This window comes from Haematobia irritans, chromosome 2, assembly GCF_050003625.1.
Source record: "Haematobia irritans isolate KBUSLIRL chromosome 2, ASM5000362v1, whole genome shotgun sequence".
In the NCBI taxonomy this organism is placed as follows: Eukaryota; Metazoa; Arthropoda; class Insecta; order Diptera; family Muscidae; genus Haematobia; species Haematobia irritans.
Genome location: NC_134398.1, coordinates 226,394,123 through 226,413,155, shown reverse-complemented (window position 1 = coordinate 226,413,155; position 19,033 = coordinate 226,394,123). Strand labels below are relative to the sequence as shown.

The 19,033-nt window shown below is 31.6% G+C and overlaps 1 protein-coding gene across 1 annotated transcript in view; it reads right to left on the bottom strand.

Annotated features, from left to right (window-relative positions):
* Positions 1-2,345: 2,345 nt before the first annotated feature.
* cact (NF-kappa-B inhibitor cactus) overlaps positions 2,346-19,033 on the bottom strand; it is a 35,169-nt gene continuing 18,481 nt past the window's right edge. The window contains exons 5-7 of the mRNA XM_075297678.1: positions 8,119-8,207; positions 7,790-8,050; positions 2,346-2,820 (exon numbers count right to left, since the gene is read on the bottom strand). Of these exons, the coding sequence (XP_075153793.1) occupies positions 2,743-2,820; positions 7,790-8,050; positions 8,119-8,207 (428 nt within the window). The 3' untranslated portion in view covers positions 2,346-2,742. The remainder of the gene's footprint in view (positions 2,821-7,789; positions 8,051-8,118; positions 8,208-19,033) is intronic.

The following is a 19,033-nucleotide window of genomic DNA, read 5'->3' as shown; positions in this document are numbered from 1 at the left end:
TTCTATAAAATAGCACAAAAACAATAAAGGAATAGTACCTTTAACATAAAAAGATATTTGACAAACTTATTGTAACATAAAAACCAGTAAAGCTGAGTACTATGTTCAGTTTTCAAGCTGAAAACCAGCTTACTTTTTTAAAATTAATTAAACTATAAAAATAAAATGGTTCACAATCAATTCCTTAGATCTTTTCCTTTCATTATTTCACAAGACTTTATAAAAATATAATCGTCTTCATATAGATTTTTGTACTTTTAATTTAGTGTTTTGGTGAAAAATACGAACATCCCTGCCAGCATTTCAAAGTTCCATTTCATCCTCATCGCTACCACAGACTCGTAAATGTCACCACAACCATCGCCAACTGTGATGGGGGAAGCATATCAAAAAGTACAAAATGTACATGAAAGTATTTTGCCATCACTACTGTTAGAAGAGCCATTTTATTTTTTGTGAAACGCCAAGCGCAACCAGCTTGTTATATTTTATTTAAATAAAAACGAAAATAAAGTTCTGAAAACATAGATGATACGCTTAAAATTGTGAAAGGTATATGGTGAACAATTTTCGACTTTCCAAATAGAATAAAGTGATTGTTTTTCAAATATTTTTCCAGGCACGCTGTCTCCATCGAAAATAAACAAACTGGCTGATAGACGCTGCAATATGTAACTTGCTACTTAAAACTCAACATCATTCTTTTATTAATGCAAAAAATTATGTTAAATGTGATGAGATAAACCGAAAAATGTTATATTTATAAGAAATTATAAATGTTTAATCAAATCAATAAACATCTACACAATCGTGTTTTATTTGACCACAATGATTCTTCTACAATTACCTTAAAATGCACTTTTTCTGATAGTTTGCAGGGGTTCTTATTGGCGTCCTTCGAAATTGATCTAAATAGGCACCTAATAATTGCACTGATGAGAAACTTTTTCGTAGTAACTTGGCGTGGTACAACTTCTCAATAGTGACGGCGCTTTTCCGACGAGTTTTTGATGTCGTATATGATTGTTTTCGACGTAGTGAGGATTCTCAGAAGCGCCCCCAAATTCAAAAAATGTTGGCAGGGATAGTACTCACCTTAAAGGTGGGTACTACCCTGCCAGCATTTCAAAGTTCCATTTCATCCTCATCGCTACCACAGACTCGTAAATGTCACCACAACCATCGCGAACTGCGATGGGGGAAGCATATCAAAAATTACAAAATGTACATGAAAGTATTTTGCCATCACTACTGTTAGAAGAGCCATTTTATTTTTTGTGAAACGCCAAGCGCAAACAGCTTGTTATATTTTATTTAAATAAAAACGACAATAAAGTTCTGAAAACATAGATATTACGCTTAAAATTGTGAAAGGTATATGGTGAACAATTTTCGACTTTCCAAATAGAATAAAGTGATCGTTTTTCAAATATTTTTCGAGGCACGATGTCTCCATCGAAAATAAACAAACTGGCTGATAGACGCTGCAATATGTAACTTGCTACTTAAAACTCAACATCATTCTTTTATTAATGCAAAAAATTATGTTAAATGTGATGAGATAAACCGAAAAATGTCATATTTATAAGAAATTATAAATGTTTAATCAAATCAATATACATCTACACAATCGTGTTTTACTTGACCACAATGATTCTTCTACAATTATCTTAAAATGTACTTTTTCTGATAGTTTGCAGGGGTTCTTATTGGCGTCCTTCGAAATTGATCTAAATAGGCACCTAATAATTGCACTGATGAGAAACTTTTTCGTAGTAACTTGGCGTGGTACAACTTATCAATAGTGACGGCGCTTTTCCGACGAGTTTTTGATGTCGTATATGATTGTTTTCGACGTAGTGGGGATTCTCAGAAGCGCCCCCAAATTCAAAAAATGTTGGCAGGGTCAAAGTGGAAGGTGAAATCTATTCGAAGGGAAATCCAGAACATACCCATATGTTGTTTACACTTAGGACAATTGACTGCGTAAGTTATGGAATGAGCTTATGACAGTATTGTCTGATGACTATCCCGAACTACGTCATCTGTTGTCAATCCCGCATTACCCAATATATTTCATTAAAAAAGGTATTGGATCCCCTTTGGAAACAGAGTACATATAAATAAAGGCATTTGGTTTTTTAGTTTTTATAGAATATTTCATAATTTCTTTTTTATTATACAAAAGAATTCGATTAAAATTGCCAATTCTCTGTTTTATAATTTTTTTCAATGACATACTTATAGATTTATCAACATACATTCAACATTACATAAAAGGAGAAAAATATATTTTCATTGCAATGGGTAAGAAAACAAAGAGGATATACTTAAAAAGAATCGAGTTACATATACACACATATAACGTTTCAAATTTATTTTAATTTGCGTTTACAAACTTTTTCACTTGCTATTCACCCGCATTGGGATACAAGCGCACAGAAATGTAATCAAAATAAAATCATTCATTATATACACATAAAGTCAGGTTTCGTATCAAATTATTATATAATACATGTAAACTGTATCGAGGATATAGTAGATTGCTAGATAAATTGTTTTTTGTTTTTTTAATATATATTCTAAGAATGGGTTTAACAATTAAAATTTATTTTTGAAAAATAAAAAAACTCGTTATGGTTTATCCTTCTTGGGAGCTGGGAGACACGTGGAAGCGGTCGGTTGTTAAGTAGCTAGGTATATAGGTGGGTAGGTGGGTAAGGTCGGGTTATTTAGTCAAAATTAAGCCACCGTCATGGCATTACCACCCTTGTAACCAACAAAGTAACCCGGATCACCAAAACCAAAGCGATCGTACAACTGCAATTGGAAAAAAATGACAAGTATTGGTAATTATGTTAAGATCATATGATTTAATATTGTTTAGATTTGGTTTCTAATGATCCCATAGAATTAGTCAAGTTATACTGAATGGCATTGGTGTAATCTAATCTGGGGGTTTACTTTGACATTGTAATAAATCTACATTTGTACGATTTTCAAAACTTCAAATACTCTATTTTAAATAATAAAAACGTAAACAATGACAATAATAGGATATCACTGAACATAAATATTTCCAATACATAGAACAATGTACGATTTTCTTACATACCTTTCCAAAATCTCTTTGCATTCGAAAAAAAGTATAAACAGATTTTATATTTGGGTTTTAATTAATATAAACTTTATTTTTTGGTTGATTTTGATTTATAATATAACAGCTCAGTCAAAATATTTTTTTTTATATGATTTATTATATTCTAAAGTTAATGTGTGTTTTTATTTTTCATTTTGTTTTACTATAATATTTCTCTAGTTAGTATGTTATGTAGACACTTAACATATATATATGTAGAGATATAAATCCCTTAAAAAATTATTATGATAAATTTTACTTGTTTAATATTACCTAGAATAATTATTGATATTTCGATGAGAATGAATACGGGGGAAGATTTGCCTCATGTTTTTTTTTTTTTATTATTAATAAAAGTTAAAAAATTGTAATATAAGGGCCTAGACAAAACCATTGTTGCTGTTAGTAGCCGAATAAATTTGTTTAAGAAAAATTAGGGGGTTTGCCTCCTTTTTTAAATATTAGAAACAACAGTGTTAACGCATTTATATTTAAAATGTTAAAAATAAGCGCTTAAACAAAACCATTGTTGCCGTTAGCGGCCGATTAAAATTGTTAAAACAAAATCAGATAAAATAATTTATATATTTTCTCTTTGCAAGAAATGCAGGTTTGTTTTTGTAAGCCACATGTCCTTTTCGGAATTGCAAAACTATACTCCACGTGCTGTGTAACACAAAAATATATGTTGCACCGTGTTAAAATGGCGGAAACAGTGAACGAGCAATTAATGAACATGTTAATCATTTATATTAACTTCACTGTATTGAACGTATTTTTTTGCGCAAAAAACCAAAAGTTTGAAACACACGCACACAGCAATACATTTTCGGACTAGGATAACCAGAGAGAATAAAAACACAAGAGGACGAAACTGTGAAGCGATACTGCGTCAGTAGGTGGCAGTCACGAGCAGCGTTGCCATTTTGGTCCGATCGGACCAAAATTGGTCCAAAAGATTTCTAATTTTTAAATTTGGTCCGATGGTCGGACCAAACGGAATTTGGTCCGTTTTGGTCCATTTTCATAAATTTTGTCATATTTATAATTTTTTTCTAGTATTTAAAATTTTTATCACATATTCAATAGTAGCTATGCACTGAAAAAATATTGTCGTGAGGCCGAATATTTCATGTTGTTAAATGCGAATTTTGCTTAGCACAGTACACTCATTTCTCTGACATAAAGTTTTTTCCTTGTCCAGAAGTCGATAAACTTTTCAATGAAGCCGTTTTGCCTGTTTTTGTTAAACGATTCGACTTAAAATTGGGTATCCTAATATGAAAGAAAATTTCGTTTTACTTAAGTCAACTTGGCTTTAATACTTCTGAAAAAAAATCTGCAAAATTAATGAAATCATCTATAGTATTGTTGAATTTTTGTATCTTGAGTATAAAACTAAAAAGCGTTTAAAAATATATGACCATATGCAAAATAATTTATTGACAGTTTATCTAAGGAATTTATATGGTAAAAGTAGGCTAGAATTTTTCTTTAACTTTTTTGCATATGAGGGATATAATTTAACACTTTATTTTAAAGTCGTTTTTTATTTGAAACATAAAATAATTTTCCCTTGTAGTCGACAAGGGCAAAGACAAAATCTATGGAACCGTGAATGTTTTTTGTTTCAGTGTGAGATTAGATACCATTTCAATCACAGAAAATCTAATGAAAATTTCGCGTTTTAGATATTGGGTCAGGTTTTATATTTTTTTGACAATTTTAACCCCAATATTCGAATGTGCACAATAAGTGGAATATTAAGATTGAGCTATATAAGAATATGGGCCGATATGGACCACATTTTCCGCATAAAATTATGGGTGCGAAGCAACACTACAGCAAATTGGATAAAAATTCGGAAATCTATTGTATTCTCTCAAGTAGGGTCTTCATGGGTCAAAGGCAATATAAACCAAATGCGTGACTGTTGTGGTCTTTAATTTCCTCTAAGTCGGAAGTTTAAATCAACTTTTTGTAATATTGAATTTCGACTTTTGATGTCAACTAAAATTGACTTTAGAATTCGACCTTTTCAAAAAGTCTATTTTCTCAAAATAAAAAAAAAAAAAACGTTGATAAGTCGACGTTTTGATTAATATGTCAGCCGCTAAATCATATCAGTCCTTTCTGTTTACTTTACTTTTTTTAATAAAAGTACTATGTACGCCAATAAAATACGTTTTAAGGCATTTTTCTTCGCAATTGGAAATTTGGTCCGCTGGAGGGAATTTTGGTCCAATTTTGGAAAAAATTTGGTCCAAAATATAATTTCGTTGTGGCAACGCTGGTCACGAGGAAAATTTCTCTAATATCATGCAGTTTTTGTCGGCGCTTCTCTCAAATATCATACAGTTTGCGTCGGCGTCACCCAGTTCAGTTATCTGCCGGCTTTTCTAAAATAGGATTTAGAACCTACTTTGTAATAACTAATGTTCTTTCATATAAATCTTTTCATTCTATTAAATCTTTTGGCAGACAATTTGATATTATAGCTGCCGATACCTTCATAAACAATTTATCAAAACAGCGCTTCGACCGCAACGTCGGCAATACCAAAGCTGCAGGCATTGTGCGACATCTATACGGTTGACATTTGTTGTTTTTTGTAGAAGAGAATTTTTCGTCCATATTCAAATACCAAGCAAGAATGGATTTGATATTCCATAAAGCCTCATGGCTTATATATATATTTTAGAAGTCATTATCTATACATTTTAGAAGTCATTATCATCATTATTTAATAACTACTTGGATGTCTTTATAAGGAAAATTGTTTTTTTTTTTTTGCGTACCAGGCAATATTTTATGGAACGCAAGCAATCATTTAGACCAATGTTGAAGACAACAGTAGGTCTGTTTTCTTTTAGCACTGGATACAAAATTTGTATGGGCTATCCAGAACATCTAATCAGTGCAAGTCGCCCAGATGTTGCCAGATTGTATTTTGATAAAGTGACGCTTCTTCGTGTGACAATAGCAATTGTGACTAGTTTGTCAAAAAAACAAAAAAAAAAAAAAAAACATGAAATGGTAGTGTCATAACTAATCGCAGCAGTAAATATTTATTACTAATTGGAGCATTTCATACATTAAAAATTCAAGATTTCTCATCTTTTCTGTGATTGTTTTTAAACAGCTGATGACAGTGTTGAATATTTTTGGAGATGTCCTGGATAAACGAGTACTCTGTTTTCTTTTAGTCCTTCACAGCTTGGGGTATCCAGTGCTAAAAGAAAACAGCCCTAGTTTTATTCGCTGTGTTTATGAGGAGCTCCTACGGAAATTGGCAAAAACATCGGTTTCATGAAAATATTGGATTTGCATACTATGAGATTCTGTAAAATTTGTTTTTTTTTTTACACGTTTTTACTCAATTAACTCAGTTAGGCTATAGCTTCCAGCAAAAAATGGAGCACTATTTCAGCAGGATTGTAAGGGAGAGAGGCAGTACCAACTGCTTACAAAACAACCGAATCATCGCTGATTTTTGTGGGCAATGTCCCGATTTAGAGCAGCTTCTACATAGCGTTGATATAATTGCTCATTTTAATAGCAGTATTGCTCAGAAGTGATATATAATCTAGAGTTTCCTATTTTACAGCATGGTTGGTATGAAGGAAAACAGCACTACTTTTCATGCATCTATACTGCATGAATTGGTTGCAATAACGTAAACGAATGATCATAAACTAGTTTGATTACTTGTCACCGATTCATGCAGTGTGGATGCACTGCCTACTTTATTGTATACTGAAAAGCGTAACTAAACTCTTACTGCTGAATTATATTTTGCTGGGTAACTGGACAAAATATGATTGGACTACAATGGTGGTACTATGATTGTATTTCACGCTGAAAAAAGTTTTTTTTTTCGGTTTCCTGCTAATAATTTTACTCAACTTTATGAAATTTTACTCAACTTATACCTAAATTTTGACGAAATTATGTAACTCTTCCTTTTTTACATTTAGGTTTTCGTGTTGAGAACTCAACATAGTACCAGGCTTAATAAAATTAAAATACATACACATACATACATACACACATATATTTACACACTACAAAAGACAAATACGATTAAAAGATTTTTTTTTTACTATTTGCAAAAATGATAATTTTCTTTACTATTGTATGTTGTTGGTTGGCTACAATTTTAATATTTTTTTTAATATTGCAATAATATGGAGATGCTACACCGTTTACAATTTTCTATACATATACATTTTTATATATTAGAATTACTTCTGTTAGCCCTACTAAAACATAGAACTTATATAACTGAGCTAGAGCACACAAGAACACACAACATACATACAACATTACATATATATTTTTTTTAAAGTTATTTTGCAATTTGAAAAATTAAACATTATGAGCATTATTTTTGATTTCTTCTTTTAGAAACGATTTTTGTATATATATTTTTTTTAATTTCCATGTGTTTTTCTAGTTGTTTTCATGATTTTTGGTTGACAATACATATTGATGTTTAATATTACATACTATCTTGTACATAATTTTTTGTTTGATTTTTTTTGTTTAAATCTGAATGCCAGTTCAGTAAATTACATGGGAGAATTGGAGTAGAAGGACGTGTGTTTATACTATTTTAAGTTCATTTCAAACTTCTTTCTACAAGCTCACCTTTGAATCGTCAAGATCGGTTTCTATGTCGCTACTATCATAATCACTATCGGGTGGTGTTAAGGGTTCAGCGCCACGTTTTTCCAAGATATCTTGCATTTCGGATTTGTTCAGTACACAGGCTACTTGATAGGCTGTGAGTCCTGCATATGTGGCGGTTTCTAAATTCAACTTTTGGCATTCATCCAAAAGGAAATTGGCCAGATCTTCATTGCAACATTCAATTGCAATGTGTAAAGGTGTACGTCCAGATTTTCCTTCCTGCACAAAAACAACAAAGACAACATTTAGAAATTGTTATTGGAAAATGTTTTATAGTGAAAACTTACCCTAGCATTTATATCTGCTCCATATAGAACCAATATGCGCAGAATATCAATGTAACCAGCTTGAGCAGCTAAATGAACACATCTTTCACCTGTAAGTAGATTTCAAGAGAATACGGTTTATTTAGCAAATTGAATTTAACGGTTGTTTCAAGCTTCGCCGCCAAAAGTCATCATTAAAAGCTTTCGGAATTCGAAAAATATTATATGAATGAATTAAGAAAACTAAACACAAACTACTACTATATCTATATTATCGACTTACTGACTCGGTGACTGGGTGGGTGAATGAATGTATGGGTGATATCAACAAGTTGCAGTTTATATTTAAAGCTCTGGGAAAAAACATTGATTCCTCTACTCCCCAACCTACCTACGTAGTATTCATCAAAATGTACGTGGATATATGCCCCCAGTTATAAATGGATTGGATTAAATTGGATGCCTTACTGGCTGATGATGATGATGATGAAGTCGGGACGGACAAACGGCGGCTTTTCATAGTTTTGTTGTTTTACGCCAGTATTGGTTAACCCCACATACATACAGACGTTCATACAAACGCGTACGTGTGTATGTATAAACATAAGATTGAATATAAGTTTAGTATTGTATTGTTTCTGTTTTTTTTTTTGTATTTTAGCGCTGGTCGGTCGGTCGTATCGTTTCAATTCGATTATTTGTTTGCTTATTTATTTGTATGGCTTATTTATATATGAACAGAAAAACCCGTGAAATTCCCATCGAATAAAAACGAGTTAAAATATCAGAAACTCATACAATACAAATGTAGTATCTGAAATACTATACAATAAATACGGCAAATACTGAATACAAAACAACAAATGCTAAATTATCCCACAAATAATAACAACAACAATAGTAATAAACATATACAAAAGTGCGAAATGCCAACACACATATTTTATTTTCGATGGTATTCCATCTGTTTTTTACATTCAAGGGCCAAATCTGCATTCTATGCAGTGGTTAATAAGATTTTCCAACAAAAAAATTTAATTCAAATATTGAGTTTCGCTATTGATGTGGGTGATCCTTAACTTAAGTTTGTCCAGACATAAACTATCGGTTATTCAAAGATATCGAATCTTTCATCGTATGCCAGGTTTTCATTCGTTTTTTTTTTGTGTTAAAATATGGCATTTGGATTTTCCATGGTCTATCATAAAAAAATATGCGACAAAACCAATTTAAGACATATGTCCACTAATATCAACTCTACTCCTCGGATTTTTCTCTAGGATGTCTCATCTTTTTAAATTTCCATTTTTATGAGTGTTGTCGTGCATTTAAATGTGCCCAGGCAGAAAATATTCGTTAGCTATTCATTGATACGGAACCTTTCATCGTATGCCATGATTGTTTGTTAAAATCCGACTTTACTGGATTCATAAAAAAGCAAAATAAAGGGTCAAAATCAATTCAGGATAGTTTTTGTTGAACGTCCACTCCACTTATAGAATTCTAATCTAGAATAGAATCAGCCGCTAATCTAATGATGACACCCAGCATCAAAGATTATAGATTTGAGGAAGATGGGAGATTGGCTACTGAGCACATCAAACCATTTACCACATTAGTTTAATACTCGAACCAAACGCGTATACGACAAGTATTGACATAGCATTAAAAAGCAAATAAAAAGAAATTAATAGCACGAAATAAATTTCCATAAAGGGGAAAATTTAATTTTTTTGTGTTGTTGCCTAAAATTTAACATTGTTTCTTTAAGAAAATTAAATTTTTCATTTAAAAAAATAAAAACTAAAGACAACTAAAAGATTACAAACATGTATTAAACTAATCTGGTAAATGCAACATTTGGTATGACGCAAGCCAATCTCCCATCTTCCTCAAATCTATAATCTTTGCCCGGCATGAACCGCATGTTATGACCAGTTTTTTTGGTACCTAGAAATTGATTGAAGACTTCATCACCCCTTCTTTTCCCGTCACAACGTGCAATATATAAAGATAGACATAACAACAACATCAGGTTACAGTGCTTGGGCAAGATCTTCGTTGCCTGAAACATACGCAGAAAGAATCGATTATAAAGTCTATTTCGTCCTACTATACTACTTTTACATGGACATGTGCAAGCATCACGGTTACCACTCGTGCCAAAAATAATCTACCAAAATTTGAAGAAAAATTTACCAAACTTAAAAAATCAAAATTTTATTACTATAGACAATTTTTTCGTAATTTTATTTCTTTAGAATTTTTTTCGAAATTTTATTTCTATAGAAAATTTTTTCGATATTTTATTTCTATAGAAAATTTTGCCAAAATTTTATTTCTATAGAAATTTTTGCCAAAATTTTATTTCTATAGAAATTTTTGCCAAAATGTTATTTCTATTGAAAATTTTGCCAACAATTTATTTCTGTAGAAAATTTTGTCAAAATTTTACTTCTATTAAAAATTTTGTCAATTTTTGTAATGAAAATTCATCAATTTTTTTATTGAAAATTTTGTCAAAATGTTATTTGTATTGAAAAGTTGGTCTAACGCCCATTTTCATGAAGCGCCGTTAGTGCTCCGTTAACTAACGAACTTTTAAACCGTATTATGGACATAGCTGCCGTCTTGCCTATATATTCCATATGCCAGTTAGGAACTTAACTGCCGACAATTTTTCAGTTAAAGTTAACCGGAGAGAAGATATTTGAAATTTTCTTTTTGTTAATTGACATTTAAAGGCTAACGGAGCTACATGAAAATTGCCGTAAATTGTATTTTTATAGAAAATTTATGTATCCCTTATTTAGAGTCAGGGTTGGCCTGTCACAAACTGTGACTTTTGCGACATACATTTGCGACGGTATAATACGTATGTCGCAAAAGTCGTAAACCTACTGTAGAAAACCAAATTTTGAATAGAAGAAATCCTGAACATTTTTTAATTTAGTTTGAGAGCATTCGCTGTGAGTTTCTACAGAAATTTGTGAAAGTTTTTCCATGGCAAGCCTATTTTCTTAGGTGGTATCGAAATTCCCGTTGGTGAGTGTGCAAAATACCTTGGGGTTATATTGGACAGGAGACTGAACTTAAAGCTAAGAAAGGACGAGAAAATCCACGGTTACCCTGTACTCGTGCAAAAGGCAATAGGGAAAATGTGGGGACAAAAAACCGAAAATTGTGAACATTCCTAAGAATTGCAACCTCTTCGCACATACCATCGTCTTGGGTATCATCGAATTCGCTGCCTAGCTGACGCGACTAAAGTATTTTGAGTTTGCGACTTTTGTTACTTTTTCTACATTTACGACGCGTATGTGACGTTTACAACTTTGCGACAGTCGCAAACCTAAAAATGTTTGATACAGACCATCTCTGATTTAGAGAGATATATTTTGCAAAATCTACAAAAAAAAATCAAGAATTTTACCAATATACCAAACAGTAAAAAATCTACCATTTTCGGTAGAATTCTAACAAGTATGGCAAGATTACCAGCAGACGAAATAAGTACTCGTCGCAAGTATATAAGCTCGTCAAAAATAATAGCTTCACCAGAAATATACTTTAAAAGCGCGAGGGTTTCGCTGTCATTTCTATTTATAGATTTTGGTCTCTCTTATAGTTAGCTTTTATTCTCGGCCTTTTTCTACCACTCTCTCTCTCTGCTTATATTAATTCCTCCTGGCTTCTATATAACCAAAAAAAAATGTATAATAAGGGCACCTGGTAATGCTGCAAGCAGTAAGATTTTGATTACCGATAATGCTGGAGGAATCTCTAGTGGTTACTCAGTTGTTGGTGGGGAAAAATGCGGCCTTGCTACTGCTTAGAGCCTTCTGCAACTTTAATAGACCTGACACCATATTTACTCTGAAAGCATCCAGTAGATCCATAATTTGTTATCATTCTCATTCGTATAGAATTCAAGTGATTAATAATGATATCATATTGAGGCTTTCCTAAGACGATATTCACTATTACCACTTTGTGACCCTTAAAATTTACATCGTTTAAAAACTTTCTGAGAGTAAACAATTTCAAATCTTGTGTAATCATAAAAACCCGCAATTATTTTCTAAATATTGTGGCATTTGCTCCCGTAGATTACAGTATAAGATTTATAGTCATTTTGTCTTACGACAAGGCGACTAATTATTAACGTCATCCAAGCTTTTACGGAAACTCCAAATACCAATATGTTTTTTCTATTTTAAATTTGATATGTTTCTGTAATCGGAATAGTGTCACAAAAATATTTATAATTTTGCTGATGTCAATCTGCGGCTGCTGCTGCTGTATAATGCCACAAGAAATTCATTCATTCATTCATTTATCCCATGTAGTCTCATAACAGAAAGAAATATGTAGAGAGGAAATCTTTCTTATAACAGAAGTGTTTGTTATCATGAATTATTCATAGAGTTTTGAAATGTTGGATGTTGGCGATTTTGCGGAGAGAAAGAGGAAATTCTAAGCAAGAATATTTGAATGAAAATAATGTAAATAAAGTTTTAGAAAGGTCCTAATATTACAGTCATTGTTGTCATGGTGGTATCTTGTTGAATTGAATTTCATCAATAATTATCTAAGTAGTAGAATTGATTTCTTTATTTCTTTATTTTTAAACAAAATCCGTTATTGCAAAAAAAGCCACTCGAAATACAAATAAAATCGTAAGAAATAAAGAGACACTTTTGGGATTTCCCCCAAAATCAAACATTCATACTGAAATGTGAGTAATCTAGCTGTTAAAACAAGAATTCTATATTAACTAAAATAGTCATAAAAATGTTATTAAAATCAGATCTATCTACTTCTTGGACTAGTTCATCAACATACATCTTTTTGGTTGTGTTAGATATTTAATATATTGTTTGAATAGGTATTGTGGCTGGCAGTGGCTAAGAATCTTCATTTATTGTTTGAATTAGTTGAATAAATTAACACTGTCAATAACTAACTACATACATATGTTTGTTAATAATCTTGAAAAGATTTGGGTAAACAGCAGACAACTTGCAGCCAACAAATCTACAAGTTGCTGTCAAATCAAATCTCAAGAGTTTATTTGTCAAAAATGTTTGCAATACGTGTTTTTTTGTCTAATTAAGCATGTAAACGGCTAAATTAGAATTTTGAAAATAGTTTGCATCCGTCTATCTTACATCCGAAACTATTGTTTTGAAAAAAAAAATCTACCAAAACTTTACCAACCAAATTGAATACTCATTATGAAATATTTGATACAATTTTGGGGGTTCGTAGATTTTTTAAGATAATCACTTAATATTACCATTATTCAGGACTATCCTCATGTAGCATTGCTTAAATACAAGGACAACTTAATAGCCCCAAAAATATTAATTTAAACTTAAGGTTGAGTTACATACCATGCGTTAATCCGTCCATTGATGGAAGGGTTGATTTTTTCAGTTTGAAGCACTCTAATCAAATTATTGCTTTCGAACAGAAAATTCAACTCTTCAATCAACGGACGCATTAACGCATCACATGTAACTCAATCTTTATTCTTCCATGCATGGAAGAAATTTTGTTCTGATTAAAATTAAATTTAATATGTATTTTAATTGATTTATTAATTTTACGACATAATTAAATAAAAATTGTCTCTTTTTGTTAAGTATTCTTTAGACCAGTGTTGGCAATATTGGGGAGTTTCCCCCAATACTGGCAACACATTTTATTTCTATAGGAAATTTTGCCAAAATTCTATTGTATAGGAAATTTTGTCAAAATTCTATTTCTATAGAAAATTTTGTGAAAATTATATTCCTATAGAAAATTTTATTAAAATTTTATTTCTATAGAAAATTTTGTCAAAATTTTATTTCTATAGAAAATGTTGTCAAAATTTTATTTCTATAGACAATTTTGTCAAAATTTTATTTCTATAGAAAATTTTGTCAAAATTTTATTTCTATATAGAAAATTTTGTCAAAATGTTATTACTATAGAAAATTTTGTCAAAATTTCTTTCTATATAGAAAATTTTGTCAAAATTTTATTACTATAGAAAATTTTGTAAAAATGTTATTTCTATAGAACATTTTGTCAAAATGTTATTTCTATAGAAAATTTTCTCAACATTTTATTACTATAGAAAATTTTGTCAAAATGTTATTTCTATAGAAAATTTTGTCAACATTTTATTTCTATAGAAAATTTTGTCATAATTTTACTTCTATAGAAAATTTTGTCAAAATGTTATTTCTATAGAAAATGTTGTCAAAATGTTATTTCTATAGAAAATTTTGTCAAAATTTTATTTCTATAGAAAATTTTGTCAAATTTTATTTCTATAGAAAATTTTGTCAAAAGTTTATTTCTATAATTTGTTAAAATTTTATTTCTATAGAAAATTTTGTCAAAATTTTATTTCTATATAGAAAATTTTGTCAAAATGTTATTTCTATAGAAAATTTTGTCAAAATTTTATTTCTATAGAAAATTTTGTTAAAATTTTATTTCTATAGAAAATTTGTTAAAATTTTATTTCTATAGAAAATTTTGTCAAAATTTTATTTCTATAGAAAATTTTGTCAAAATGTTATTTCTATAGAAAATTTTGTCAAAATGTTATTTCTATAGAAAATTTTGTCAACATTTTATTCTTATAGAAAATTTTGTTAAAATTTTATTTCTATAGAAAATTTTGTTAAAATTTTATTTCTAAAAAAATTTCCTCAAACTTTTATTTCTATAAAAAAATTTATTTGTATAGAAAATTTTGTCAAAATTTTATGTCTATAGAAATTTTGTCAAAATTTTATTTCTATAGATAGTTTTGCCAATTTTTTTCTAAGGAAAATTTTGTCAAAATTTTATTTCTATAGAAGATTTCCTCAAAATTGTATTTCTATAAAGAATTTTGTCAATTTTTTATTTATATACAAAATTTTGTCAACATTTTATTTCTATAGAAAATTTTGTCAAAATTTTAATTATATAATAAATTTTCGGCAAAATTTTATTTCTATAAAAAAATTTGTCAAAATTTTATTTTTATAACAAATTTGTCAACAATTTTTTTTTTTTTCAAAATTTTATTTCTATAGAAAATTTTCGGCAAAATTTTATTTCTATAGAAAATTTTCGGCAAAATTTCATTTCTGTTGTTGTTTTTTTGATTTCAGCTTAAAACCATGCATTGACTAAACTAGAAGTGTAGCTTCAACAACAGAGGAAAACAATATTTGTCAAATTTATTTGGGCAAAGCCCTATAGACTGCAAGATGGTTGGATGGACGCACGTTTTGGAATTACCACATTCCTCCTCATCAGCATCCTCTACTTGCAGCAAAACTATCAACCAATTATCAGAATAAATTCAGGCAGTTCACTAAACCCAAAAGTGAACCACACTTGAACCTTCCGAAAAAAGGTTTACACGATAGCCGGCTTATGCCGAAATAAATTCGTACAAACATGTCTCGTTTCCTTTTTTTGTCATAATTTTATTTCTATAGAAAATTTTGTTAAATTTAAATTGGACATTTTTGGGCACGAAAACATCCTAATTTGGGGACAAGAGCCAGAAAAATACTGACAACACTGTTTAAGACCTTCTAATGTAACATTAGCTATTCAATTCTTACTTCCAATGATTTGAATGACTTTCTTATAGGAATTTCGTCTAAATTATTTACAAAGATAATTATCATTTTCGTCGGTATTTCTCAAAAAGCAAGCAAAAACCAATTGAGACTTGAGAATGACATTAAGCACAATTATTAAATTCACTGCTTGCTTAAGATCTGCTGCTGTTGTTGTTGTTGTATACTTATGGATTTCCGTATACTTTCATATGAAATAATTAAGGAAAATCCCAATTGTCTTTATTAAGCAGCAGCAGCAGCAGAACAAACTCTCAATATTGAAAAATGTTGCTGGTATTTTCTAATGTTTGATCAGTTGTTGAAGCATGTTGTTAAAGCATGTTTTCGAGATCTGTAGTTGTAGTTATTGGGGATTTTTCAAATTAAAACGCCATAAACTCTGCAACATACCAATGTTTTAAATATTTAAAAGAAAAAAAAAAACACACACCTACTTTGACTTGAAAGTTTCTTGGGAATTCTTTTATCAAAGGCGTAAAAGTTCATTGATTTGTAAATATGTACAACAATTCTAATTGGCTTTGAGATGAGATCTTGTGAACTTTTGTTTTGATATCATACAAAAAAACACAAAATATTCTCAATCGTCTTTGTCTAACAAATTCATAATTTACTTTAAACAATGATTATTAATAATTAAATATTGAATTTCAAACCGGATAAATTGGTTCGTTTTCGGTTTCTATTGTTTCATTCAATTGTTTAGAAATTTTAGTCATAAAAGAAATTTTTGGAATTTATTTATTTTTTATTCTACGGAAAAGACTTTTATACTTTGTATTAGAACTTTTCTACACATGAAATCTTTAAGCCAAATCAAATAAGTCATTTGCCTAACAAACCCACAAAGTTAATGGGATTTTTTTAATACTAATTGAAAAAATAGGATATTCCAGTGAGACTTTTAGACTTTGAGTCATGTGCGCATGCGAACTTCAAAATAACCCAAGAAGTTTGCCATAATATTCACACACGGAAATTTCAATGGAATCTTTGCGTAATGTGGCCACAGACCTACATTTAAACTTGGTGATGATGTCTCGCGTCATATGTGTGTGGGGGAGGGGATGATTTAACAACAAAATTCCCAAATGATAATAACCCCTGCCAACGTACGTACAAATTGATTGTCGTATGGTATTATTGACAGGGCTTATGTGAATAGCTGGGATTTCAATAAGCACAACACACTGCAAACAGTAAATTATTGACTTGATTTCTTGTCGTTACCGAGTGCATTCGGAAAACCCATCAACTTTCGCATTTCACGTTTAAAATGCCAAAACATATACGAAAGTCGGAATTTCCCTTATTTTTTCTTAAAGAAAGAAATGCATAATCACGTTTAAAGGAAACAAAACAAAAATTCATTCGGTTCACTTTGCCAGAGAGACCGTTTCTTTGTTATTATTGCTAGTTTACAGTAAGGCGATACTGGACAGTGGCTCAAATTGAAAATAAAAATCTAGGCTCTAAAAAATTTGCAGACACTTCAAGAACCCATACACTTTGCACGTAATGTCATATTGCATTTATTGTCTTTTTGGGGTAGCCGAGTTATCGCAACGACGACAGAAAGGTTATGCTATGGCTATGGTCAACATTTTTTTTTTTCAAAGGAACCGCAGTGGGCGAGTGGGACATACACTCAGATGAAAGCACTCTTTTACACAAAAGTTTGAAAAACTCATTACTAGCATAAGTGCGTGATGGGCATTAAAACTTGGAAAAATTAAACAATGACACTAAGGAGGACTTCATGTTACTTAATTCGACAATGATCATCAAATCAACTGCCCAATTCGATTCCACCCCCTCCTGACGGCGTCGAGATTGTATCATATGCGGACGACTGTACAATCATGGCATACGGGCCCATTGTTGATGACATATGCGGTCGTTTAAACGTCTACATTGCTGATCTTACCAGTTATTTCACTGCTAGGAATTTGAGGATATCTGCCACCAAATCCTCAGCCACACTGTTCACTAAATGGACGGCGGAAGTACATAGGCAATTAAATGTTATAGTCGATGGCGAAATAATTCCGACACTAAACTACCCCAAGATACTCGGGGTAACATTCGACACAGCTTGTTTAAGTCGTCTGCCCATGCCACTGCAATTTGTAACAAGCTCCGCGGTAGAAACAAGGTCCCTAAGTCGCTTGCCGGCAGCACTTGGGGTGCGGACAAAGAAACCTTGTTGACTACTTATAAGGCAATTGGCCAGTCAGTGGTAAACTATGCAGCGCCAGTGTGGACACCCCCAAACAAGCGACACGCAATGTAATAACATCCACATCTGTTAGAACGCTGCCCTAGAACTGCAACAGTATGTCTCCGCAGTACACCACTGGATCACCTTTATGTGGAGACCAAGATCATCCCGGTGCGTCGACACAATTACATGTTGCCAAAACAGTACTCTGGGGTTGCTATCGAAGTTGTCATCCAAATCACCATCTTGTAGATAGGCAAGCTCCTCCCAGGAATGTAAAGGTTGATCTTCACCTTCTAGAGCGCGAGATCCAGCGTTACAAAAGTGAGCCTCTAGATCAGGCAGCACATCAGACAGGTTTGAACAGGATTCATGAGGATATTGTAGCTGAAGCGGTGAGAAGCTACAAGGTTAATCCTCTTCTCGGAGTCCGACCACCGCGCATAGCACCGGAGGAAAGAGACCTCCCACGGCAGACAAGGGTGATTTTAGCACAATTAAGATCAGGCAAGTGCAGCCGCCTCAATTCCTACTTATCAGAGATTGATAGCAGCGTAGCTGACGTGTGTCCCATCTGTAACCAAAGGCCACATGACACTCGTCACCTTTTCGCTTGCCCAGCTAAACCTACCCGACTCACCACCAGATCACTCTGGACGCACCCCACACCCTTGTCGCAGAGTTCCTAGATCTGGACACCAGTTGAAGTACCAAAGCATAGAACAAAATGGATGAAATTGCATTAAAAACTGTTACAACAACAACTGCCCAAATCACTTAAAAATGTGGCTAGACCATTAATACAGTAATTCAGGGAACTAATTTACATATTTCAAGAATATGTGGCGAATGATTGTCTTCCCTGTCTTATTTTAAAGTCGTGCGTCCATATTGCTGATATCTGTGAGGTTCCCAGCAAAAAATAATTCAGCAGTAAGAGTTTAGTTGCGCTTTTCGGTATACAATAAAGTAGGCAGTGCATCCACACTGTATGAATCGGTGACGAGTAATCAAACTAGTTTATGATCATTCGTTTACGTTATTGCAACCAATTCATGCAGTATAGATGCAT